The sequence below is a fragment of the Notamacropus eugenii genome, chromosome 3, assembly GCF_028372415.1.
Source record: "Notamacropus eugenii isolate mMacEug1 chromosome 3, mMacEug1.pri_v2, whole genome shotgun sequence".
Taxonomy (NCBI): Eukaryota; Metazoa; Chordata; class Mammalia; order Diprotodontia; family Macropodidae; genus Notamacropus; species Notamacropus eugenii.
The window spans coordinates 232,310,399-232,335,671 of NC_092874.1; the positions used below are offsets into that span (position 1 = coordinate 232,310,399).

At 43.1% G+C, this 25,273-nt stretch overlaps 2 protein-coding genes across 2 annotated transcripts; one reads left to right on the forward strand and one right to left on the reverse strand.

The window, feature by feature from the left end:
- The first annotated feature begins 11,151 nt into the window (after positions 1–11,151).
- GPR182 (G protein-coupled receptor 182) lies at positions 11,152–14,863 on the forward strand. Its single transcript, XM_072655094.1, has 2 exons — positions 11,152–11,238; positions 12,153–14,863. The coding sequence occupies exon 2, from the start codon at positions 12,168–12,170 to the stop codon at positions 13,284–13,286; it is 1,119 nt and encodes a 372-aa protein (XP_072511195.1). The 5' UTR covers positions 11,152–11,238; positions 12,153–12,167; the 3' UTR covers positions 13,287–14,863.
- Positions 14,864–18,263: 3,400 nt separating this feature from the next.
- On the reverse strand, positions 18,264–23,501 carry ZBTB39 (zinc finger and BTB domain containing 39). The gene is made up of 2 exons (XM_072655093.1): positions 23,369–23,501; positions 18,264–22,008 (listed from the first exon to the last, which is right to left on the reverse strand). Exon 2 carries the CDS (start codon positions 21,910–21,912, stop codon positions 19,768–19,770), a length of 2,145 nt encoding a protein of 714 aa, XP_072511194.1. The 5' UTR covers positions 21,913–22,008; positions 23,369–23,501; the 3' UTR covers positions 18,264–19,767.
- Between the last annotated feature and the right edge of the window lie 1,772 nt (positions 23,502–25,273).

Consider the following 25,273-nt stretch of genomic DNA (forward strand, 5'->3'; position numbering starts at 1 on the left):
ATGACTAATAAAAGATGACTCTCTGGGTAAGGGTGGTGGGGTAGAGAATATAGTAGTGAAGGGAGTATGTGTTATCCATGTGAGTCCACATTGATCTATCTAGACTTGGCTTGCAAAGAAGTATGAATTGATAGCCCCAAAGTCCCTTCTCCACCATCCCTTCTCCACAGGAGACTTTGCTTTCTGTTAAGAAGGGAGCAGGAGATTAGAGCCATAAGGCTGGGCATTCTGTTCTCCTCAGAGAGAGATGGTACTGGGCTAGAATTGTATAGGTACATAAACACCCTCCTAAATATTGTTAGTCTAGAGGAAATAATTTCAAGGTTCAAGTTGCTCTTTTGAGCATTATCCCTTAATAGGGAAGGAAGGCCTGACTCCCTTTCCACAAAATGCTTAACCCTAACCACTTGTAGGGAATAGGTTCTCTGGGAGCTGCTTCAGTGTGTTTCAGAAATCTAAAAAAAGAGGAGTTTGGGACAGGATTGAATAGATGGCAAAGATCTACCCCCATCTTCCAAGCCCATCTGAGGTTAGACATTTATTAAATTAGAAACAGAAATCTGAATTCTGTAAACTCACCCATTTCTATGCTTTTACTCACACTGCCTACCGCTTCCTTATTTTATTATTATAAGTTTTTAATCGTTTCAAGCTGATCATTGATGAAAAAGGCCATCTTTATAAGAACACTTGTATTTTTCTATAGGTGCCATATGGCTTCAAAGCAAGGAATACCATGATCTCAGAAGAATCAAAACTTCAAGTGATCAAAGGGCAATGGAGATGTGCAAGGTGAGGTTAAGTGGGGATTATGACCAATTATGATTTAGGAGCACAAAATGACATAAAAGAGTTTTGAAGAACATGGATGAATAGACAAGAAAATGAAAACCTTCTTGTGTTTCTCAGTAAAAGTTCCTTCGGAAAATTTTGAAAACTGGTGGTGACCGAGGGGCAGGGACCCTGTTGGCTGTGGGCACTTGCAGAAGAGCAGAGTCTCTGGTTTCAGTTAGGGAGCAGAGAGGACAGCTGTAGTTTACAGCCACCAGAGGGACTACAGAGAGCAAGGTCAATTGCAGGACAGTGTGACAGGGGGCCCTAGCTGTGGCTTGGGAATAGAGAGAAGAGCCCAGGGTTAAGCCCTGAAACAGACCTCAGTAAGACGGACCTCAGAAATACAACTTGATTACACTAATAGCTTCTAAAAATAAAATAAAACAAAAAAATAAACAAAAATGAGTAAGGAAAGGAGAAAGAATGTAACCATAGACAGTTACTATAGGTATAGAGAAGATCTGGGTTCATATTCAGAGGAAGACAATGGAGCTTAAAAAAGTCACTCCTTTTTCAATAAGAAATGTCAAATGGTCCCAAACACAAAAAGAATTTTTAGAAGAATTTAAAAAGGACTTTAAAAATCAAATAAGAGAGATCAAGGAAAAATTAGAAAAAAAAAAGAGCAATCCAAGAAAAATCAAGAAAATGATGAAAAGAAAGTCAACCAATTGGAAATAGAGAATCAAAATCTTAAGGAAGAAAATAATTCCTTGAAAACTAGAAATGGGCAAAGGGAAGCTAATGGCATTCTGAGACACTATGAGATCATAAAACAAAATCAAAAGAATGAAAAAACAGAAGAGAAAGTGGAACATCTCATTAGAAAAACAGCCAATCTGGAGAATAGATTGAGGAGAAATAATATAAAAATAGTCAGGCTACCTGAAAATTAGGATTAAAAATGGATATTGATACAATATTACAAGAAATTATTAAGGAGAATTGCCCTGAAGTTCTAGAACAAGAGAGCCAAGTAGAAATAGAAAAAAAGCCATCAATTATCATCTGAAAGAGATCCCAGGAGGAAAATGTACAGGAATATCATAGCCAAGTTTCAAAGCTCCCAGGTTAAAGAGAAAAGGAAGCAACAAGAAAAAAAATTAAATATCATGGAGCTACAATAAGGATTATACAAGACTTAGCAGTTACTATGTTGAAGAACCATAGGTCTTGGAATACTATATTTCATAGAGCAAAAGAGCTGGGGTTACAACCAAGGGTAACTTACCTAGCAAAGTTAAGTATTATCCTGAATGAAAAAAAGAACTGGACATTTAGTGAACTCAAAGACTTTCAAGTTTTTGTGGCAAAACTCCCAGAACTTAAGGGAAAATCTGATATACGATATCCAGGAGAAATAAAAGTTAAACATTGAAGACCAATTATAAGGGACTCAATAAGGTCAAATTGTTTACTTCATAGATGTGAAAATATAAGTAGTACTCTTATGATTGTCATCATTATTAGGGTAGTTTGGAGCAAAGGCATAGGCTGAGCTGACTACAGGGGTGGGGGAGTGATTCTAAAAAAAAAATAAAACAGTGTAGAGTAATTGTCTCATACAAATGAGGCATACAAGGAAAAACTGATACAGAAGGGGGGAGGGTAGGTAGTGCTGGAACCTTACTTTCATTGAGAATGAGTTAGAGAGGGAACAACATATATATCTAGAAGGGTTTAAAAGTTTTCTAAATTCAGAAAGAAATAAGAGGACAAGGGGATAGGATGGGGGAGAGAAGGAGGGACTCTTAGAGGGGTGTATAGGTTAAGGAACAGGAGGGCAAAGCAGCAGGTAGAATTAAAGTAGAGGAGTGAGGAGGGATAGGGTAAATACAGTGAGAAGGATAGTGAGGGAAAAAATAGAAAGGAGGAAAACACAAGTAATTGTAGCTTAGAATATGAATGGAATGAATTTACCCACAAAATGGAAACAGAAATCAGATTAAAAATTTGAATTCAACAATATGTTGCTCTCAGAAAACATTATAAAAATGAGAGATACACACAAAAATAAAATAAAGGACAGGAGTAGAATTTAGTATGTAAAAAAAGCAGGAATAATAATCATGATCTCAGACAAAGTTAAAGTTAAAATAGATTTAATCAAAAGCGAAAAATAGAGAAACTACACTATGTATCAGCAATATTATTCAATATCATTTTAGACCATTTAAAATACCTAGACAGTATAAAATATCCAAGTATATACTTGCCAAAACAGACAGAGGAACCATATGAATATATAAACATAAAACACTTTTTATATAAATCAACTCAGATCTAAATAATTTAAGTAATATTTATTGTTCATGGGTAGGTAAAGCCCATGGAATTTTTAAAGTGACAGTTTTACCTAATTAATCTATTTATTGAATCCCATCCAAATTAAGTTACTAAAAATTATTTACTGAGTTAGAAAAAATAATAGCAAAGTTCATTTGGAAGAACAAAAAAAGGTCAGGAACTTCCAAGAAACCAAGGAAGAATGATGTAAAGGAAGTAGATTCAGCAGTATCAGAACTGAAATTATATTATATGTATATATATATAAATTATATATTCTATTTATGCCATAAAGCTAAAAAGGGTAATTTTGATTATTTTAAATTAAAAAATGTTATAAATAAAACTATGTAGCCAAGAATAGAAGGAAAGCAGAAAACTGGGGAAAAAACTTTTGTAGACAATCTCTCAGATTGGATGTGACTGGAATATTACTGTGGTGTAGGAAATGATGAGCTGGTTGATTTAGAAAAGCATGGAAAGACTTGGATTTATGAAGAAGATGCTATCTACCTTCAGAAAAACAGATGATAAAAGGAAATAAGCATAGTATGGCCTTACACATATATGTTTATAGATATGTGTATGTTTATAGATGTCTGTGTATATGTATCCACACTTAATTACTGTGGCCTTCTTTAGGGTGAGGGGGGAGAGAAGGGAAAATAATTTAAAAAATAAAGCAAAAAGTGCACAGCAAAGAACAAAAGAAAACCAACAGGGCTGGGGAGTTTTGAAAACAACATGTAATATTTATTATATAGCTTTTCTTGAAGTGGAAATTTATTGTTTTATATTGAATCATCTTTTATGGTCTGCTGTGTACATGCCAGTATTTTTTTTCATTTATCATTTTGTATTTAAGTTTAAAATTTTTTTAAAAATCACAAAAAAAAAAAAGAAAGAAAAGAAAACTAGTGGTGGTGAATGAAACCAAAATAAAGAGTAATTAGGGAGAGTGAATGAGTGCATCTCCTAGTGGCCAGTTACTGTGGTGGCAGAGTATCCGAACACTGCTAAAACCTGAAAACATTCATGGGATTGAAGCAGATGAAGAATACGCAAATCCAGAAAGGACAGCCAGGACCAGCAGAAAAGTATCACCTCCTACTGCCTGAATCTGTCTTTCACAAGGGAGCAGAAAGGAGACAGGTTCAGGGTCTTTGAAGTCATTGGGGGAGAGGGACAGGGGGATTTGGTTGTGGGAGCTAGCTCCACTGAGTGTCTCTGTGTAAGGGAAGGATCAAGCACCGCAAAGCAATCCAATCCCCCACCTCCCCTGGCTCCTCCCTCTGTGCTGTTAAGAGATTTTCCAGAATAGAGAAGTAGATTCCTCCATCTTCTTTTTTTATCCTATTCCTGCCTTCCATAGAGCTGTAGTGGATAGAGTACTGGGCATAGAATCAGGAAGGCTGAGTTCAAATCCAGCCTCAGACATTTATTCCTATGGGACCCTGGGCAAGTCACTTAACCTCTGCCTCAGTTTTCTCAACTATAAAATAATGGCACCTACTTCTCAAGAGGGTGAGGATCAAATGAAAATATTTCTAAAATATTTAACGCAGTACCTGGTATATAGTAGATGCTTAATAAATACGTATTCCCTTTCTCCCTTCCTCTCGAGTTATTCCTCAATGAGATATCCTCTTAGAGGACTAGTAGTCTGAATCTATCTGTAGTCCTCATCCTTCACAAGTATATAACATAACCACATAAAATGTCAAAGAAAGGAGAGGAGTTTAGCCATGAGGATTTAGACCTGAGAAGAAGATGAGACAAAGTGAAGATACTAGATGGCTGGGGACAGGATGAAGGTACATAAGGTTTTGGGGCTGAGAGAGAAGACCTGGGGAGACGGAATCTGTAACATGTTCCTTATATAGGACACTGGAGAGACCCTTATTGTGTGGCTTAGGAACCTGGGAGGGATGGAATGACCTGGAGCAGCATCTTTGGTGCTGACACATTTGGGCATCCTAATGTCAGTACTGACCCAGATTCTCTAGTCAGTTGCCATCTGGATAAATCTGAGCTAACTGGTGGGGGAGGGGTGCCAGGCATCACTGTCAAACTGCTGCGTATTTCCTCTGCCATTGGGTTAACTCTGCTATGTGATAGTAGAGGGGGAAGGTCTCCTTAGATAAGTCCTTTCTGTTTCTTGGGATCCTCCAGAGCCCAAGAACAAGGATTTCCCATTCCCTTCCCCCACTCCCTAAAACTGACTGCCTTTATCTGTACCTCTCACTCCCTCCTCCCTGAAACCTTCCTTCCTTTGTAATTGTTGATCAGAATGTCTTGTCCAGTTTGACAAAAAGGGAAAAAAGATGGGAGAGTTCCAGGAATTGTTTTGCAGCCACTGCTTGGGGCAAAGTTGCTTGCCCCTCCTGGTTGGTGAGGAGCCAATCTGCTCCTCCTCCGATCCCTCCCCCTCTTCCTACATTTCCCCTCATCCCTCCACAAAGAAAAAAAAAGGAAAGAAAAACTGCAGTGCCATCACTTATCTTCTGCTGATGGAGCAGCCTCTGTAGCTGGCTGTCTAAAGGAATCCATTGGGCACCTCTCTTGCTGTTATATCCGGGAAAGACTATGGGTGTACTGAGTTTCTAAATAAAAGGGAAATATCCCCAGCAGAGTTGGAAGACCCAGAAGTTGTCAACAACTAAAATGTACTGAGAGGGATGGAGGTAGGGACAGGGAAGGAAGGACCAAAGAAAGTCAGAGTTAAGGTTTCTTATGTAGAATCTTAGGTACAAAAGAGACTGCCATTGGTGTAGGCTTGGGGACGTGGAGGGACGGACGGGGAGGACTGGGGAGATGTTCCATTCCCCTCCAAACAGTATGGCAAAAGGTTGCAGTGGGAATCTGTATGAAAAAGTTGAAGATAAAATCATCAGCTTTCATCTCTAATGGCTTAATCTGGACCTAGAGGGAGAGGGGGAGGTTTAAGTGATCCCAGAATCAAAACTAGCAATCTTCAGCTGTGGTTTGTGTGTGTCACCTCGTGCATGGCAGTGAAGCTCTGTGGTTCTTAGTTCCCTCATTGACCAAAAAGGGATAGTAAGTTCTGCCCTCCCACTTCAGAGTTATCATAAGGATGAAATGAGATCATGAATACAAAAGTTAAATCACTTGGCCTCTCTGGGTCTCAGTTTCCTCATCAGAAAAATAAGAGAGTTGTATTGGTTGGTCTGCAGGGGGTGCATTCCACATCCAGTAGTTTGCATTCCATGTTTCACAGTACAAGTGGAATGGAGGGAGGACTGGACAGTGAGAGTGCGGTGTGCTCTGCCCACTGCCAACCCAAGTGAGGAATTTGGTGATCCTGCTTCTGGAATAATAATGGCTAGCAATTCTGTAGTTTTAAGGTTTGCAAAACACTTCACTCATTATCCCAACCCTGTGAGGTAGGTGCTACTATTATCTTCATTTTACATTTTCAGTTTTAGGTGAGGAAATTGAAACTCGCAGAGATTAAGTGACCCACCCTGGGGTCACACAGTGAGTAAATATCTGGGGTAGGATTTAAACCTAGGTCGTCCTACTGCAAATCTAGCACTCTATCCACTGGGACTTTCAGCTGCCTAGAACTTGAAAGGTCAGATCAGTCCACTAGTGGGGTGGGTCAAGCTGGCTTGATCTCAGTGTTGGCTCCTTCTTGGGCTTACCCACTAGACCTCTGGTGGCTCTACCAACCTTTTGGGATCTCACAAGAAGATACCATCATAAAGTGGCCCTATTCTAGACACAGGCTTGCCTCTCAAGAGACTATGAGCTCACATACTGGCCCTGCCTGGGGTAAGATGACTTTCTATCCCCCCACCTTCACTAACCACCTGGAGCACAGAGAGTCATCCCTTGGTCAGGTGGAAGAAAAAGAAGAGGGAAAGCTTCTTACTGGACCTTTCCCATGTTCTCTCAGTTCTGGCTCAGCAGCTAATTCTTCACCACACAGTGAACAGACAGGAAACAGTCCCAGAATACTTATATGTGATCTGTAGGGTCAGGGCTCCTCCATTACAGCATCATACACTTCCATAAGTAAGCTCACCAGGCTTGAGAGCACACTGAACATGCTGGAGGACTTGGTCCCCATTGGCTGGTCCCATTACACAGAGGATTACTGAAGGAGCTTGGTGTAGTGTGGAGGGAATGAGCTTGAATCCTGGCTATAGTATTCCCAACTGTGTGACATTCAGCCAGCTGCGTCCTCTTACTCAGTTTTCTCATCTAGTCCAATCCAAATCTGAACAGGCATCCCTTCTATAATATCTAATAGAGTACAATGGGAAAAGCTAGGCTAGCTCTAGAATTATTGAGCCAGGTTCAAACCCTGCCTCTGCAAACATACCCTTGGGAAAGTCACAACGTCCCTGAGCACCAGGTCCCTCCCAGCTCTAGACCTATGATCCCAGGCAAGTAAGCGTTCCTCCAGTCTTTGCTTTAAGTCATTCACTACCAACAAGGTGGCCCATTCCACTTTGGGACAGCTCTCGTTGATGGAAAGGTGTTCCTTACATTAAACCTAAATCTATTTACCTGAAATATTGCTCCAACCTTCACTAAGCTACCAATCTTCCTAAAGCCTAAGTCTGGTCATGTAACATCCCCTCCCTTCCCCCCCCTCCCCCCCCCCAGTTATTCAATACACTCCAGAGGCTCCTTATTTCATCCATGATCAAATATAAAATTTTCCATTTGGCATTTAAAACCCTATAAAACCTGCCCCCTTCCTCTTTCCAGCCTTTTTATTCCTTACTCTCTAGCACATGCTCTGAGATCTAGTGACATCATCAGTTCTTCCACTCTGGAATGCTCTCCCTCCTTGCCTTCACTGTCTGCCTTCAATTCTGAGCTCAAATCCCACCTTCTGCAAGAAGCCTTTCCCTTAATGCCGGAGCCTTCCCTTTGAGATTATTGCATCTTGATTCCCCCATTAGAATAGGAGTTCCTTGAGGACAGGGACTGGTTTTTCCTTTCCTTGGTGGTTAGTACAGTGTTTGGCACATAGTGAATGCCTAATAAATGCTTATTGACTGTCTTTTAGGTATATCTGGAGCAAGTCTAATGCCTCTTCCAGATGATGACAGTTCAAATACTTGGAAACATCTGTTTGTTTGTCTTTTCCTCCTCCAGGAAAAACATTCCCAGTTCTTGTAGCCCTTCTTTATATGGGCTGGTTTCTAGTCCCCTCCCAGTTCTGGTCAGCCTTCTCTAGAAATATCCCAACTTGTCAATGTCTATCTGAAAATGCAGCATCAAGACCACTATACAATCCTCCAGATGAAATTTGATTAGGACATAACAAAATATTGATATTACTTCCCTTATTCTGGATTCTCTGCCTCTCAACGAAGCTTTTCTTGCTCCCATGTCATACAGTCAACTCACATTGAGTTTATAGTCCATTAAAATCCACTATATCTCTTTCACTCAAACCTTTGCCTAGCCATTGTTTCTCCATTCTAGGTTTGCAAAATTGATTTCTTAAGTCCAAGGAGAGGACTATCATTTAACCCTATTAACTGAACCAGTGTTGTATCCCTCAGTATCTTTTTAGGTTATTTTAAGTAAACTTTTTGTTAAGTGTTGGATGTCCTATAAAGTGCCACCTTTCTAACACTGAACCTTAAATGCTGGCCCAGCCTGGGTCAGACCTCGCCTACACTAAGTATGGAATGCTTACACATAATGTCAAAATTGGTCAGCATATTGTTTAGTTTGGTGGAACTTCCTTCTTCTTCTTTGTTACAAGAAATGGCTCTCTTCGAGGAGGAAGGGAGAAATATAAGAAAATAGAACTGATGTCAAAAAACAAAGATATCTGTAATTTTTTAAAAAGATATAAATAGATAATTTCAAAATAGCAAAGGATCAAGGAGTTCTCCACTAGTACTTTCTCCACAAAATGACATTGACCCATTACTAACTACTCCTTAAGTCCAATGATTCAACCAGTTCTAAATCTACTTAACTATACTACCATCTGGCCCGTATCTCTCTACCTTGTCCACAAGAAGCGTATCAGAGATCTTGTCTAAAGCTTTGCTAGCCATTTCAGGGGCTACCTACTGCCTCCAGGAAGAAAATACAAACTTCTCAACCTAACATATATTCACCATCTGGCTCTAAACTACCTTTTTAGACTCATTTCCTATTATTCTCCTTCATGAATGCTACTACCTTCTAGCCAAACTGTACTTCTAGCTATTCCTTGATCTTGGTGGACAATCTTTGTGGACCTTTAACAAGTTGTTACTCCATGCACTTCCTGTTCATCTCCTCCCAGAGTCTTTACTTTTCTATGTAATATTAATTTTCACTCACTTTCAGAGTATGGAGACCCCAAATGGGCAGCTGGTACTTACTCCCCCTTCAAGACTTTAAGGTGACCTTGAGGGGCTGGGATTTCTGGTACTGTCATTCAGTGAACTTCCCAATGATGATCAACTAGTAGTGTCAATTAACTATTATGAAAGGTATTTACTATGCAGGTATAGAAAGACAGGTGGTACAAATATCCCTCCCAAATCAGAGTACATTCTGTTTCTGAACACACAAGTGACTGGGGACAGGGGACTCAAACTTGAAGTCAAAACGTAATGAAGTACATATACAGAGAACCCGTGGCAAAGAGAGATCACAGCTCTCGGTTATTGGAGTACTCTTCTCCTTCACTGGAGCCCTACGATGTTCTACTTAAGTACAGGTGCAGCTTTCTGCTGGGCTCTGAGGGTCAGGGTCCTTGTAGTTGACATTTTTTTGTGCCCCGAGGTGTGATGCTCCCTCTAATCTGCCTTTTCTCAGTGTATCCACTTTGGCTTTGTTGTGTCTCTTTTTTTCCCTCCCAGATAACTGGGAGAAGGTTGGAGTCAATAAAGATACTTCATAGTTTCCTTAATACATCTTCTGTTCTTAGAAAATTCAGCTAATTTTCCATATGCAGTATATGTCTAAGACCAGCTCTATATTCTGCCAATACAACTGCTTATCAAAGTCTGGATGATAGGTGTTCTTCAACCACTTCGTTCTTCCAGCGTAGATATTTAAGGCAAACTCTTTTGATTAACTATGAATTTCGATCACTTGGTAATATTTAGGGGCTCATTACATTCAGTTTTTATAGTGGCAAACCTTTTTAGCAAGCTAAATATATCTTTTTATTACATACCTTGTTTGACACTTATAACCACAATATCATCAGTTATTTTTATTGTGGCGCTTTTCAAGTGATTTTTGTATGTGACACATAAAATGAACACTTGATAAATGTTAATTGAATTGGATTATGCCAAAGATGAAAAGGAAAGCTCACCAGATAGTAGTTTGCAGACTCCATCTTCTTCTCTTTTTGAAAATTGTGAGGGACATTTGGCTTTTTCCAGGCCTATGGCAACTAAGGTTCCTCCTAGCTCTAAATCCTATGATCCTAATATAAATTCTAGCCCTTAGGCCACTCCTGGTATGCAGACAGCCTAAAGAGATGTGCTGAAAAAGCAAATCATAGACATCTGGGCCATCCTATCAACTACCCTTCCTCCATACTACAATTTCCAGGGGAAAAAGACATCCTGTGGCCACCCTTAGGTCTAAAGTCCTTCTTGTCCTGTTTCCTGCCACAACTGTAGCCCTTTCCTCATCCTCAGATCAGACAACAAAGTCTATACTTTGGGAGAGAGGGAGAGCAGTGATCCCTATTCTCACAGTTCTGGGAGACGCTATAGGGCAAGTGTGAAGGCAAGAGGCAGAAGCATTAAAAACTGACTTTTCTACAATCTGATTCTTTTCAGCCTCCATGTTATAGGCAGTGAAGAACCAGGCCCCAAGCTTGTGAGGAAGGGTTAGGGGAGGGAAGGAAGCAACAAAAGGGCCTGATTCGTTTTGCCACCTTTTGTCCATCTCTTCCCCCTTTAGTTGAATGGATGAACGCAGGAAAGCCCCTGGCCCCCTCCCACAGAATGTCAGCCAGTGATGTCTGTTTCCTGAATAAGGAGGGCGGCCCTGAGAAGAGAAACAGAGCAGCTAAGCCCACACCCCCACTGCCATAACCTCTCTGGCTCTTCTCGGACTCTCAGGACAGGACACACCCTTGCAGCCCCAGATAAACAAGCTGAGCTTTAGGTAAGTGTTCCCTAAAATGAAGCCCTTCTTCTGGAGGAGGGAGAAAGTGGAGAGAGCCCTGAACTGGGATAGAGGGGTAAGATAACCAGATTCAAGCTCACTCCTGGCAAGTCATTTCCCTGCTCTGGGCCTCAGTTGTTTTATCTGTAAAATGAGGGACTTAAACCAGATGATCTTTAGATTCTAATATTCTGAGATTCTACTGGACCAGGGGTTTTAAAACCTGGGGTCCACAGACAGATTTCAGGAAGTCTATGAACTTTGACAGGAAAAAAATTAGGCTTTTATTTTTATAAAGCTCTGGCTGAAATTTAGCATTTCCTTCCATTGTGATTTTTAAAAAACAACACATTATTTTGAGAAGGCGCTAACGGGCTTCATCAGACTACCAAATGAGTCAATGACCAAAAGATTAAGAACTCCTTTTCTAGGCTTTTTAACAGTCCTGCTTTCCTGCAATGATTCATGTTTGTCCTAAGATGGATTAGAGATGGGGTGCTTTGTACATTTCCATTCCTGTAAATCAGAGTTTTGAGAGACCAGCAGCATTTAAGGTGCGCTTCAAATTAATAGCAGGAACCCAGGGAGGGTAGAGGGGTGTGAGAAGGGGAGGAGTATGGGAAGAGTACGCTGGTTTACTTTGGGACACATCCAATCCTTAGGCACTCCTAGCACTATAGACCTGTTAATTAAAGCATCTTGGCTTTGGGGTCAAAATCAAAACACAATGATTATTATGCATTTAAAGTAATAGCCTATAGTCCCTGATCCTTCTCTTTTCCTGGTTCCTCCTTCCCTTGTCCTCTCAGACTCTACAATCCTACCAACTATCTTTTATCCTTTTATCCCTTTTATCCTCTGCATGATTTTATCCTCAAGGTCTTTTCCTTCTGTCTCCATCATACTTCTCATAGGTGCCTGCCATCCCTATGTCAACCAGTCCTAATTCCATGATGGGGCCTAGTCCCTCTGAGCTCCCCTCCTCCATGCTCTTCAGTGACTTCGATGACTTCCATAACTGGACGGAACTGATTCATTTCTTTAACCATACCTTTTCTGAGTGCGAAGTCAAGCTCAATGAAAATGCCAAGCGTGTGGTCCTCTTTGTACTCTACCTGGCCATCTTTGTGGTTGGGTTAGTGGAGAACCTGCTAGTTATCTACATCAACTGGAAAAGCCTGGGCCAAGGGAGACTGCTCAATCTCTACGTCTTCAACATGGCTGTGGCTGACTTGGGTATCATCCTGTCTCTACCTGTGTGGATGCTGGAAGTCACTCTGGACTACACGTGGTTGTGGGGCAGCTTCTTCTGTCGCTTCACACACTACTTTTATTTTGCCAACATGTATAGCAGTATCTTTTTCCTGACCTGCCTCAGCATAGACCGGTATGTCACACTCACCTGCTCCTCCCCTTTCTGGCAGCAACATCAGCATCGGGTTCGGAAAGGTATATGTGCAGGTGTTTGGGTCCTTTCTGCCCTCATCCCGCTGCCAGAGGTAGCTCACATTCATCTGATAGAAGCCACAGATCCGATGTGCCTATTCTTGGCACCATTTGAAACATACAGCACATGGGCACTAGCTGTGACCCTCTCCACCATTGTCCTGGGCTTTTTACTTCCCTTTCCACTGATGGTAGTTTTTAATGTGCTGACTGTTTACCAGCTACATCAGGTAGGACGGGCAGAGGCTCGGCGCCACGGACTACTGGTTTGTGCCTATGTGGCTGTTTTTGTGGTCTGCTGGGTGCCTTACCATGTAACACTGCTGCTGCTCACGCTACATGGGAACCATATCTTCCTCCACTGCTACATGGTCCACATCCTCTACTTCTTCTATGATGTCATTGACTGTTTATCAATGCTGCACTGTGTTGCTAACCCTATCCTCTACAACTTTCTTAGTCCCAGCTTTCGTAGCCGACTGATGGGTGCTGTGGTCCATTATATCCCCAAGGACCAGGCCAGAAAAGGCAGGGCTTCTTCCTCCTCCTCGACTACCAAGCACTCGATTGTCATTACTAAGGAGGGAGCCCAAACCAACTAGATAAGACACTCTCCTCCCAACCCCCTGCCATGTCTGGGCCTACACTTTCAGGAATGTGCCTCATCCTTCCTTTATTCGAAACACCTCATCTTTCCCCATCCCTCAATCTGATATGCCCAACTCTGATGGATTCTTGTTTTAGACTTACTTTTCTGCTGAGGAGTGACAGTTTTCCAGCCTTAAAAGGAATGCAAAAAAGCAAGTAGGGTCACAAAGAGTTGGACACGACTAAACGGTAACAAAAAACAAGGGAGAAAAATCCTGAAGGCAAGAGATGGAAGTTTTTATGTACCATGATTGGCACAGAGTGCTAATTCTAGTGTATATCGAAATTGGAACAAGGTCCACAGAATTGTTGTGACCATTCGTCCAATTCAATTTATCTCTCTATGGGTTTGGAATCAGGCAAAATTCTTCAGAATTATTTGTTATATGGGCAGGGAGAAGGGAACAAAAGTGAGAATCATCTGGACCTCTGACCCTGGAATAACTGGTATTTAAAAGTGGTGGGGGAGGGAGATGGAAAGAGACTTGGCAAAGGAAGCTGGAAACATACTATAAATCACCCTAACCAGAAGGACAAACCTGGCAGTAGCCTCAGACTTTTCTTTTTTGCTTATATATTGAATTCACTGAACTATCCTGGATGTAAGGACAGGATGCTAGAGGCCAAGGAGCTGGAAGGCCACAAGCAGGATGTCCCCAAGGTCCCACTGTTTTGAACTAAGAGTAGATATCTTTAGTGTAAAGATAAGGCAGAGGTAGGGAAGACGAGAGAGGAAGCTGCCTAAATATCTGAAGTGTAGCAAGTGTCATGATGCTAGATCAAGATTACACTTCTACCCCCAAGACTGCTGGGAATAGCTCAGCTAGGTCTTCATCACTACCCAGGGTTCCCCTGGAATGGGCTGGAAAGTTCAGTATTGGGACGTATAGACCAGTTATAACATTCATTTCAATTCTGTTCTCCTTTTTGTTTCTTATAAGTCAAATATACATTTTACTTTTCTGTGTAGATGTATCAACAACTTACCTACACATTTAGCTTGAGGAAAGGGCAAGTTAATTTGAAGAATTGTATTAGTATTGATGAGAAGTTTGTAGGCTAACCAGAACCATAAGACTAAGTCTCTGCTGCCTTTGACAATTCCTGGCTTCATAATTCTCCTCAAGGATAAGCAATCCTGAATTTAATATCTAGAACACACCCTATCTACCCACCTGCTCCCCATGATGAAAGCAATCAGTAGGCATAGAATATCTCTTCCAGAACAGGAGTCTGTAATCTGAAGTTCATGAACTTGTTTTCTAAAGTATTTTGATGAATGTATTTCAATATCATTGATTTCCTTTGTAACCCTATATTTTATGCTTAAAACATTATTCTGAAGAGTATAGATATTTCACTAGATTGCCAATGGGCTGACACAAAAAAGTTAAGAATCTGTGATCTACAATAACCATCCTTGTACTTTGGATTTGTATCCTTTACTCCTTGAAAGCTGAACCCATTCACCAGATGTATTAAACAATGTACCCTGCCCAATGTGATTAAATGTACCTAGTGTCTCCATGGATGGTTGGTAATCTGTAGCCAGTATTTCATAGTAAGTCTCAGTGCTTGCCAGGTCCATCCCTGAAATGATCTTGAGCTACAGGGCAAAAGCTATTACCAGGAAAAGACATTTAAAAAATATTTTTTTTTCCCATATGAAAACCCAAGATCTGATCCCATGAAAAATGTCATTACTTCTCTAAGCTGAAGTGCTACTGCTTTTCCCAGTAAACACTCCCCAGTCCTAGATTGCTGGTCACATCTTAAGTTATCACACACTTTATGGGATAATTGGGATTGGAAGGGCTCATTTTATCTACCTTTCTCCAGTAATGACCCCAAGTACTCCAAGATGAACTTTAACATTGCAAGGAGATGCAAGACTCCTTGCTTATGGAAATGCATATTTAATAACTCCATGGAATTTTACAGCAAACCTCTATTGCTCCCTAAATTCTTTTCAAAATTCCTCTGTTTAATCTCTATTTCCCCGTGTAAACTAGAGACCATAAGGAATTAAATGGTACTAGTTTTCTCCCAGTCAATATTTGATGTGGTCTAATATGCAGCTAACTTTCTAAATACAAATTTCACCTCTGGGTGAGTGAAAGATGTAATTAAGGATTCCTCCATGGCAAAATTAGTTTATTTATTTCAATTTCTCATTTGGCTAATAAAATAAGCTCATCCAAATCCTGAATAGGAAAACCCAAAGACTGGAAAAGGAAACATGTGACTTGAAAGCACTTTGGTTTTTCGTCTGGGAAAGTTTGACTGCAGCAGCAAGGTGCCCAGCCCACAAAATCCAAGTTCAGAAGCATGGGAATATTCTCAAACATTAAGGGAAGGACACAGGTACACCCCAAATTTCCTTTTTTTTAATTCTAAATAAAAACCACACTTTGTGCTGAACAATGGAGTATAAAAGAATCAGATGTACAACGATTTTAGACATCTACTATTTGGGAAAAAAAGTTTACAAAATATACAAAACTTTACAGCAATAGATAGTAAACACTTAAATATTAGGAGGTCAGTACCTACAATTAATTTAATGAAAGGGGTTAGATGTCAATGACAAACTCTTCTGTTTTATGAAAGAGCCTTCAGATACAGGAGCAAGGAAGGATGGATTGGGAAGGGGAAGGATTTTAAGGAAACATCAAAATAAAAACTCAATTTCATTTTCATCCTGATGTTGACTTTAAAATGGGTAATCACATGGAAACTGACACTGAGTTGCTATTTCCTATCTGTGCTCCTCTCAGTATGGGATTTAGGAACAGAGCCAGAAGAGCTGAGGGGGTTTCCATGTCATTTTGAGACCCCTTACCCCCATCTAGAAAATTCAGTGTGTCCATCTACATAAATAGCTTTAAATAACATTTTCCACTTCCAAAGCTGAGCAGTCCACGGAATAGACAACCAGAGGCCAGGCAAAATGGCTGGAGGAGAATTCATCAGTAGCAAAAAAAAAAATTTGTGGAGGAGCAGGTACCTGGTATCACAAGCCTTTTCTCAAGAACAGGAGGATGCATTCACATTTCAGGAGAGAAAGGTTAGGAAGAATGCTGATCCTCTTCCAAACCCTCCAGGGGCCTCTTTCTCCCAGAAAAGGGCCTGATTCCACCAGGTCTCTACTCCTAACCAGCCATAGGAACTGAGGAGACTTCTTAAATTCTGAACCCAGACCCCGGGTTGGCAGGACAGGAACAGGGGAGAATTGAGGAGACTCAGCTTCAAGGAGAGACTAGACAGCATATGAGGGCAGAATACTGTGTTCCAAGAACAGGGGGAGGAAGTGGGGGTTAAAAAAGCCAAATGAATTGGAAAGCTCTAAAGCAGACTCCAAATTAAAAAAAAAAAAACTACTACAGTACCGCCTGCTACAAGACCATAGTGTTATAAGAGAACCAGTTCAGAATAATGTGATCTGGCAGGCAGAGGAAATAGAAAGCCCCAAACATAAAAGAGGTCCAAGAATGAACATGGGTGAGTACAGAGCACAGGGATTTGGTTAGGAAGCCTCACTAGTTATTGGTGCTGCTACATGTCTGACTGGGACTGAGCACACATACACCACCCTTTCAGTAGAGGAGGAATGCTGTGGGGGTGGTTTTTCCTCCTGGCTTTGGGCCAGGAATAAGGGACTACAGTCTTTTGTTTAGTGTTTTCAGGGGAAAAAGCTTCTGGGGTGTTTTTATTTGGTTTACTAAAAGAAAACAAAAACTTCACAGCTTCAGTTAAAATTCACAGACCACTCAGCACCCAAAGAGCTCTTAGATACAAAAAAAGGGATTTCTCTAGCATGTTCAACTAGGCCCTAGTTAGTATTGCTTCTTCTACATCCTGCCATCTAAGAATCACCTACTTTCCAACTGCAGCTGGGAGTTGGGAGCAGGGGAGGGGGAAGAGGTAGGGCATACCAGGGAGAGAAACTTACTGAGTAGGCAAGTTTGGTGGATGCCTGATCATCTCTAACTTTTACATCAAGTTAATCTTTTATATTTATAATGATGAAGGGGAAGAGAGAAAGGAAGGGCCTGTCAACAAGAAAGGGATATCAGTACAACTTTCATAGCGAGTTTTTCAAGTAAGACTCTAACAGGTTGGTGGTAGATGGTAGAAAGTGGACCTACAATGGCTCCTGTTCATGTCCTTTCACCACCACATTCCATCTGCTTGAACAGAGAGTTGTTCTATTTCTGAGTAAGATACTGCATTTGCTGTTTCAGTGCTAGAAAAAGGGCTCCACTTACAGACAGCAGCACCTTGAAGCAAAGAATCAGCAAGTCAATAGAGGGGGAACTTTGGCTTGCCCATCTTGCTACTTATGGAGAGGGAAAGGACAGTTTCCTAATTTAGGAAGGGGTTCAAAATGGTCCATCAAGAAATCACTGGCCTATTGAACATGGTTCCCTGCCTTCCTTAGAAACCTCTCAGGTAACTCTGCCTGGGGATTGGGAAAAAGGAATGAAAGAATTAGAAAGTTCACCAGTTTCCATGATTAGTGTTCTTTGTTCCCAGACTTCTAGAGGTTAGGCCATTGTTGAAAGTGCTCTCTGGGATTATTACCCTAGTGAGGAATCTATTTGGGGAAAGAGAAATTATTCCCTCTATTTGTGAGAGGAGGGCACTACTCAGTACAGTTTAGGCTAAGTAAGGGTCTATTTGGCTTGTTCTTGGCTGGATTGTGCCTGTCACCAAAACCCCTAGTTCAGAACTATTTCCTGGGATGTAGCCACTCACTGTTGGGAACCTCATTTTCCTGAAATCTGTCATACAAAGTGGATGCTGGATGATCTGTATACAAAAATAATAAATATTAAAGTCTAAAAAGGCTTTGAGGGTTAATTAAAATCACTTGCTTGTGAAATGGCACTGGGCGTTGCCAAGTTCACACAGGTGGCAGTGTGTGGGGCTGTGGCTGTGAACTCCCAGAGCATCTGCTCTGGGTGAGGTAGTATGAGTTACTGAGGGCAACTCTGGTTGAGGGTGCTACCTTGTGAACATGCAAGATCTAGTTCAGAGGGATCCCTCTCTCCCTCCCTCCAAATCTTTGGGCATGATCCTTTCATAAAATTAAAAGAGGATCAGCCAGTTCCTGTGTGTGGACTGGTTAGGTCCATCCAACAGCACCCCCTGGGGGTGACATGCGGACAGATCAGGATGAATTCCAGCAAGTAAAAGGTGGGCTACTAAAGCACTGTTTGCCTCCTGCCTGTTAGTGCACGTAAAAAGAAACAAAACAAATACACAAAAAAAACTGTTACCTGATTAAAACAGACAGTAAAAACTTATACCCCACCAATAAAATGCCACTATTATTAACTGGTCCCATCAACTCTGAAGGACTCACAGGACCAACCATTCCATCACAACAGGGTTTCTTTCCCATCTTAACTATGGGCCAAGACATATACTTTTTGGGCAGGAGACTGGATGAAAATTAAGGCAAGGTTACTGCTGACAGAAATGTTACAACCTCTCCCCTAGGGTGCCCAAGGTTCCTCCTCTAAAACCCGTGGATGGATAGAGAGGAGCAGAGACAGATGTTTACATTAGGGTGGTTTACTATCTCTGTCCCCTTGGGGAAGTCCTGAAAGCCTTGGCTGGAACACCCTAAAACTATTTTTCTTTGGAAATGAGGAGGGAAGAAATCCACCTTACTGCCCACACCTACACCCAGTTTCAAATGGCTCTACAGTAACTCCTTCTGGGCTAGGCTTCACGTCTAAACTTTCTGTCTTACTCCTTTTTCTAGATACAAAGCCCTCACTTCAATTCAAAGGTTCTTCATCTTGTCCAACTACTTTTAACACTTAAAGGGACTTCGAGTAAGTCTGTGTGGCAGGCTAGCACCAATACCTTAAAGGCTAGAATTCAGAATGCAAGGTAGGCTGCCCTGACTAGTCGGACTCTATGAATGATCTTATTTCTGGGATCATCTTTGGAACTGGTTAATCCTGCTGGAGGCCACAGAGCTGTGGTAATGCCTACAGTGAAACTAAAAAGCAGTTTGAAGACTTCTTCTCACCTCCCCTTTTCATTGAGGCTGTGGGTTGGATTCTTAGCAGCATAAAACCTAACAGTGAACTAAAACTAGAGAGCCTGGGGAGTATGGACCTAGTTGAAATCAATTCCTTTCTCTGTTACTAGATCACAATCCCAGCTCCCCCAAAGAACCAAAAACATGGCCTCTGCTGGCCACGAGCAGGTGTGGAGGTAAACATGGTAGGGTCATTGCTTTTCAAAAATGATTTCTCAGTTTGTGTGCTATTTCTTTCCTTTCTTCCTTTAACACAACATGAATTGGAATTCCTAGCAAGGCAAATTGTAACTTCAGTCAGGGGCCAACCGGCCATTGGAAAAGCAACATCCTGGCTACTTTTTTGGGACCAGGCTCTCAGGTCTAATGTAGCCCAATCAGCTATCCAGGTTCTTCTCCGCCTCTTTGGAATGGATAATGTACATGAATGTCTGTTCAATGGTGAAGTCAGGTGGAAGGCTGCCCTTATGCACAGTTATATGCTTGCTCATGAGATTGAGGGTGGAGCTGTAGTGACCACAGACTGTACAGCGGTACATGAGGGCACCCGAGTGTGTTTTCAGGTGGCATTTAATGGTTGAACGGCCACGGAAGAATTTATGGCACACTTTGCACTGGTAGGGCTTTTCTCCTGTGTGTATTCGCCGATGGTAGTTGAACTCACTTGTGTGGGCAAATCTCTTGCCGCACACTTTGCAGCTATACTTGCTATTCCCAGATTGGCTCTGCAGGGCCAGCTCCTCACTCAGGAACTCATCTGATGGCAATTTCCGCTTCTGAAAAGCTGGATGCTGTAATCGATCTCCAAAACCAGATCTTGAGTCAAGGCTGCTTCCTCCACTGCACTTGTGCTGGCTGACGTGGTATCGGTATGCAGCCTCTGACTTGAAGCTCTGGCTGCAGTAGTGGCAGTGGAAGAGTGTATCCTCCAGGCTCTGGTGAACAGCCATGTGCTTCTCTAAGAGGTGCCGGTCTACAAAGCTATTGGCACAGACAGAGCATGAGAAGACAGAAATGCCCAGGTGGGAAAGAGTGTGCCACATGAGGCTGCAGAGGCTGAGGTGGCGCTGGTCACAAACACTACAGGCTTGGCCCTTCAAGTTTAAGTGGTCTAGAATGTGGCCCCGAACCATGTGGAAATCTCTGACCATTATCTTCCCACAAGCAGCACACTTTAACTCTGGGCTAGTTCCCCCCATAAAAAGACCAAGCTTCCCAGGTAGTGGATCACTGGGATGAACAATAATGTTGTTGTCAAATACTCCATCCCTTCGGTGAAGGGTCAGCTGCCACTGGGTGAAGAATTTGGTTTCACACATATCACAGGAGAAGAGAAAAATGCCAATGTGAGACAGGACATGGGTAACCCTTGAGTTTCGGTCCTGGAAGTGGGTCTCACAGACCTTGCAGTTGCCTGTCAGTAGGTCCACATGGTCCCGAGCATGCTGCCGGATCAGCTGAATGTTGGGCTCGAGCACTTTCTTACACACTTGGCAGGGCATGGCCTTACTCTCTCGGTTTTCATTTTCTCCAAATGTTAGCTCCTCCTCACTGTCATCACTCAACTCTATCACTTCATCTGTTGGAACTAGATCTTCTCCAGGATCTTCAAATTGCAGGTCATCTTCCCCAAGCTCCTCCAACTGCAGCTCATCCATTTGGCCAAACCCCTGATCTTTGGAATGGTCACTGTTGCTTGGACAGGAGTTACTCCCTGTGGAAATATCCAATGGGTTATCAGGGGTAAAGTAGCTATTTTTGCCAAAGTCCCCATTGCTCTGAACCTTGAAAGGTTGGAAGGAGCTTGAATTAGCTGGTGTGCCTATACTGAGGGTACCAAGGCCTGGCTGAGTTACCATGTTTGTAACTGAAGTGAATGAGACAGGGGCATCATGCTCTTCCGTCTTAGATGGTGGTGGCTGGTGTAATAGTGGCAGGCTGTGGTTGCTGTCACTGGAAGGATTTCTCTCATCTTTATAGTTTAACCCAACATCACTATGCAAGATATAATTCCTGTCAGGACCAAACTGGTCACCAACACTTCGGAGTTCTCCAAGGGAATGAGCTGGTTCGGCTGAAGTGCTGCTTTGAGTACTAGAACGGCCTTCACTGGAGCTGGTGGGGGGCTTAGTCACAACTGTGCTTTCCAGGTCAGGGAAAGTGGAGTGGCAAGCCTTAAGGAGATCTTCCATGCCCAAGCGCTCAGCTACCTCATAGATGACACCCACATTGATCAAGTCAGTGAAGAGTTCTGATGTGTAGACAAAGCTCAAGATTTTCTCAAAGTTGGCTGGGGTAATAAAGTCCACTACATAGGTCCTGGCAGCATCTAGTCCTGCATTCAGGAAAAGGTTCTGGAAGTAACCTGCTGCACAGGCAAGCACAGCCTTGTGAGCCGGGAAAGAGCGGCTTCCTACCACAATGGTAACATCACACATGGTCTCTGAGAGCCTACACTTGTTGAGCTCCTTCAGTAGGTTGTTGGGGTGATTGGTGCTGTGTAGTTTGATCCTCATGCCCATTTTAGCAGATCCTATAAAGTTTCGACCTTATCAGCACCATTAATCTGAGGATGGCATGAGAAGATAGATTTCCAAACGTCTGCAGGGCAATGGGCTCTGGAGAAGAAAATACCACAAATCAATCTCATCATTTCCAAGCTTCAGTCAGACAGAATATGTGTGTGTGTGTGTGTGTGTGTGTGTGTGTGTGTGTGTGTGTGTGTGTGTAGAGTGTTGGCAGGGTGATAAAAGGGACTGCAGCATGCTATGGAGAAAAAGTTGGTAGAAATGATACCTACCATGACAAAAATCCAACAGCTGTTGGCAAATACATAGTAAGTCCACCTTTACAGAGCTGTTAAGGCAGGGCTGGTCAAGTAAAGGCTAAGGCAAAAAGTTCTTCTGTAACTATACTATAAGAATCAGTCAAGAATATTCTAATACCGTATTTAGTTTCACTCCGAGACCAGTAAGTCCAAATTTTTCTTATTATTTCATCTCATATTCTCCTAAATAGGTTCTTTTGTCTCACTGAATTATGTTTTTTTCTAATACTACCTACTGCCTTTAAAATATTTCAGCACAATTAATTATTACTTAAGAAAAACTACAAGCCATTTCTTTCTATTGGATTTGTCTCATAGCTCTGTCCCTTCAGTCCATCATCAGCTCCTACTATTTCCCAAATTCCTTTCACTCTCCCCACTCTTCTAAGCTTCTAACAAGTACCTAAACTTCTGCTTACCTCCACCATCTGGCCACTACCCTCCTTGCCTTCTGTGGATGTCGTTACAACATTTAAAGATCCACTATTGGGTAGAAAGCAAACAAACACAAAGCAGAATGGAGATGGATGTTTCAGAAGATTCCAGCATCCCCTCCTCGGTTCAGTGTAAGATAGATACCTGGCTCCCTTTTACTCTTGCGGCAGCCTGGAGCTGGTTTCTGAGCGGCCCCGGCCCTACAGATCTCGGTCTAACAGATGGGGTAGTCATGAAAAAACTTTTCCAGCGTCCCTCCTTCTCCTGCGTGAATCCTGCCTGGCCCCGAAGGATGCGCTCGTGTTTGTTCAGGCGGAATCTCACTTTGCCATGGACCTCTCCTAAAGAAGCGCTCCCCACCAGTATTCCCTGCGCCCGCTGCTGGGGGGGCTCCCAACTTTTCCTGGGGCCCACGCATTGTGCTGCGGCCGTCCGACCGAGCATCCTCCTCGGGAGCCCCACGCCTCCTGGGGAGGTGGGGAGGGAGACGGGGATGGGGGGGGCACCTCCTCCAAAGGACACTAACAAAATGAACCGTGGCTGCAAACTGGTCCTGGGCTGCCTGCAGAGCCACAAAGCGACCTGGGGGGAGGGGGAGCGTTCTCAAGACCTGGGGAGCTGGGCACGGACGGGGGGCGCTGAGCGGGAGGGGGAGGGGGAAGGGAGGCCCCAGGGGCCCGGGGGCGGGGGTTGGGCCTCGGCCCGGACTCGCTTACCCGGCTCCGCTGGGCCCACGGCACCATCGCCGCCTCCGCCGCCGCCGCCTCCTCACACAAAGGCCTCGGCCCGCCGTCCCCAGCCCGACGAGGAGGCGGCACCGCCGGCCTCGGCCAGACTCTCCATCCGACTCGCCGAGCTCGGCGCCGGCCCGGGCCACCCCCGCCGCCCGGCCCGCAGCGCCCCCCGCCGCTCCGGAGGAGGCAGCGCCCCCCCCCTTACTCAGCCCCCGCGGCTGCGGCGACCGCAGCAGCAGCAGCCGCCCGCCGCCAAGGCCGCAGCGCCCCCAGCTGGACGGGAGGAGGGAACGCCCCCCTCCAACCCGATGGCCTGGCCTGAGGCGTAGAGGGAGGGGGAGAGAGACGCTCCAACCCCTCCCACCCCTTCCACCACGCCCCGCCCCGGAAGCCCAATGACTGGGCGCCTCCGCTGCTCCCGCCCTCCAGGCCCGGCCCGAGGCGAAGGGCTTTTCTGGCGCTTGCATCCTCTCGCTTCGCGCATGCGCCGAGTGAACCACCCCGATCTCACCGTGCTACACCAGGCAGACCCTCTTAAAAAGCATTACCTCCGCATTTGCATGCTTTCTTGCTGCTATAAAATCATTGTGAGAATGGTCTATGCGTGCGTTGAGGGTGTCCTTGATGAAAATATGAGGAGGAGAACAGCAGCAGTAGTTTTCCCCAGCAAACCACATCTTTCAAGTTGGATTGAGACATGGAGAAAATGTAAGAGTCGACCCTCCACTGGGACTAATTTTATTTTATTTTCGTTTTTATTTAATTACATTTTAATTTACTTTCTGGCCCTTGGCCTTTTCAGATACTCACTTAGAGGGAGGTAACATCCACTGAGTGAATAGGCCTCTTTAAGAAGCAGTCAGGGAATGGCCCTTGTAATGAACAAAAGAAACTGTAGCAATCAGCAGAAACTGTTACAAGTGATAATCACTCAGAGCCAGCCCTCAAGGGGAGCTGGGGCAGCGACCTATGGGCGTCCGCCCTTGGGCCTCCGAGCGCCCTGGGCTTAGGAGACTAGGCTAAAGCCTAAGAAGGCCAAGGTCTCCCAGTGCATGCTGGGCCATCTCCAGTCATCCTGATGAATATCTGGTCACTGGACCCAGATGGCTCAGGAGGAGAAAGTGAGGCTGCACAGCCCTCCTTCCCTCAAAGCAAAGTCAAGTGCAAGTCATGTCATCATGTCCCCGATGGCCTGGACAAACAGACAAATTACTTTCTGCCCCCCCTTCGCTCCTCCTCCCCCCAAATCCCCCACCTCTCACTGAGAAATCAAGAAAAACAAAACTGTTACAAACATGTATATGGTCAAGCTAAAAGAAAACATTCTTCCAGCGACCTTATCATATATGTGTGTATCTAAAGGTAAATATATACATATATGTATATGTATTTGTGTGTGCATGTCTACATCTACGTATGACTCAATCTGCCCTGTTTAGAGGTGGACTTCATCTCCAGTCTCCTGGAATTGTAGTTGGTTATTTCATTGATACCAAGTCTTTTAAAGTTTTTGTTTTTTTTAATGTTGATTGATTTTAAAACAGCATTTGATGCAGTAGGGAAAAAAGTCCACTGCATTTAAATGTTAAAATGATAGTTTTATTCAAATAGATACAGTTCTATTCTAACCAAAGATAGCTCCCATCAGAATGTAAGCTCATGGACATGACTGAGTATGGACTGCCTTGTTTTTGTCTTTGTAGATCCAGATCCTAGTAGTAGTAGTAGTAGTAGTAGTAGTAGTAGTAGTAGTAGTAGTAGTAGTAGTAGCAGTAGTAGTAGTAATAGCAGCTGGCACATAAGCACAGTAGGTGCTTAATAGAATTATCTATTTATTATTAGTATAATTATTAGCTAGTTGAATGAATGCATGACTTACACATTAGA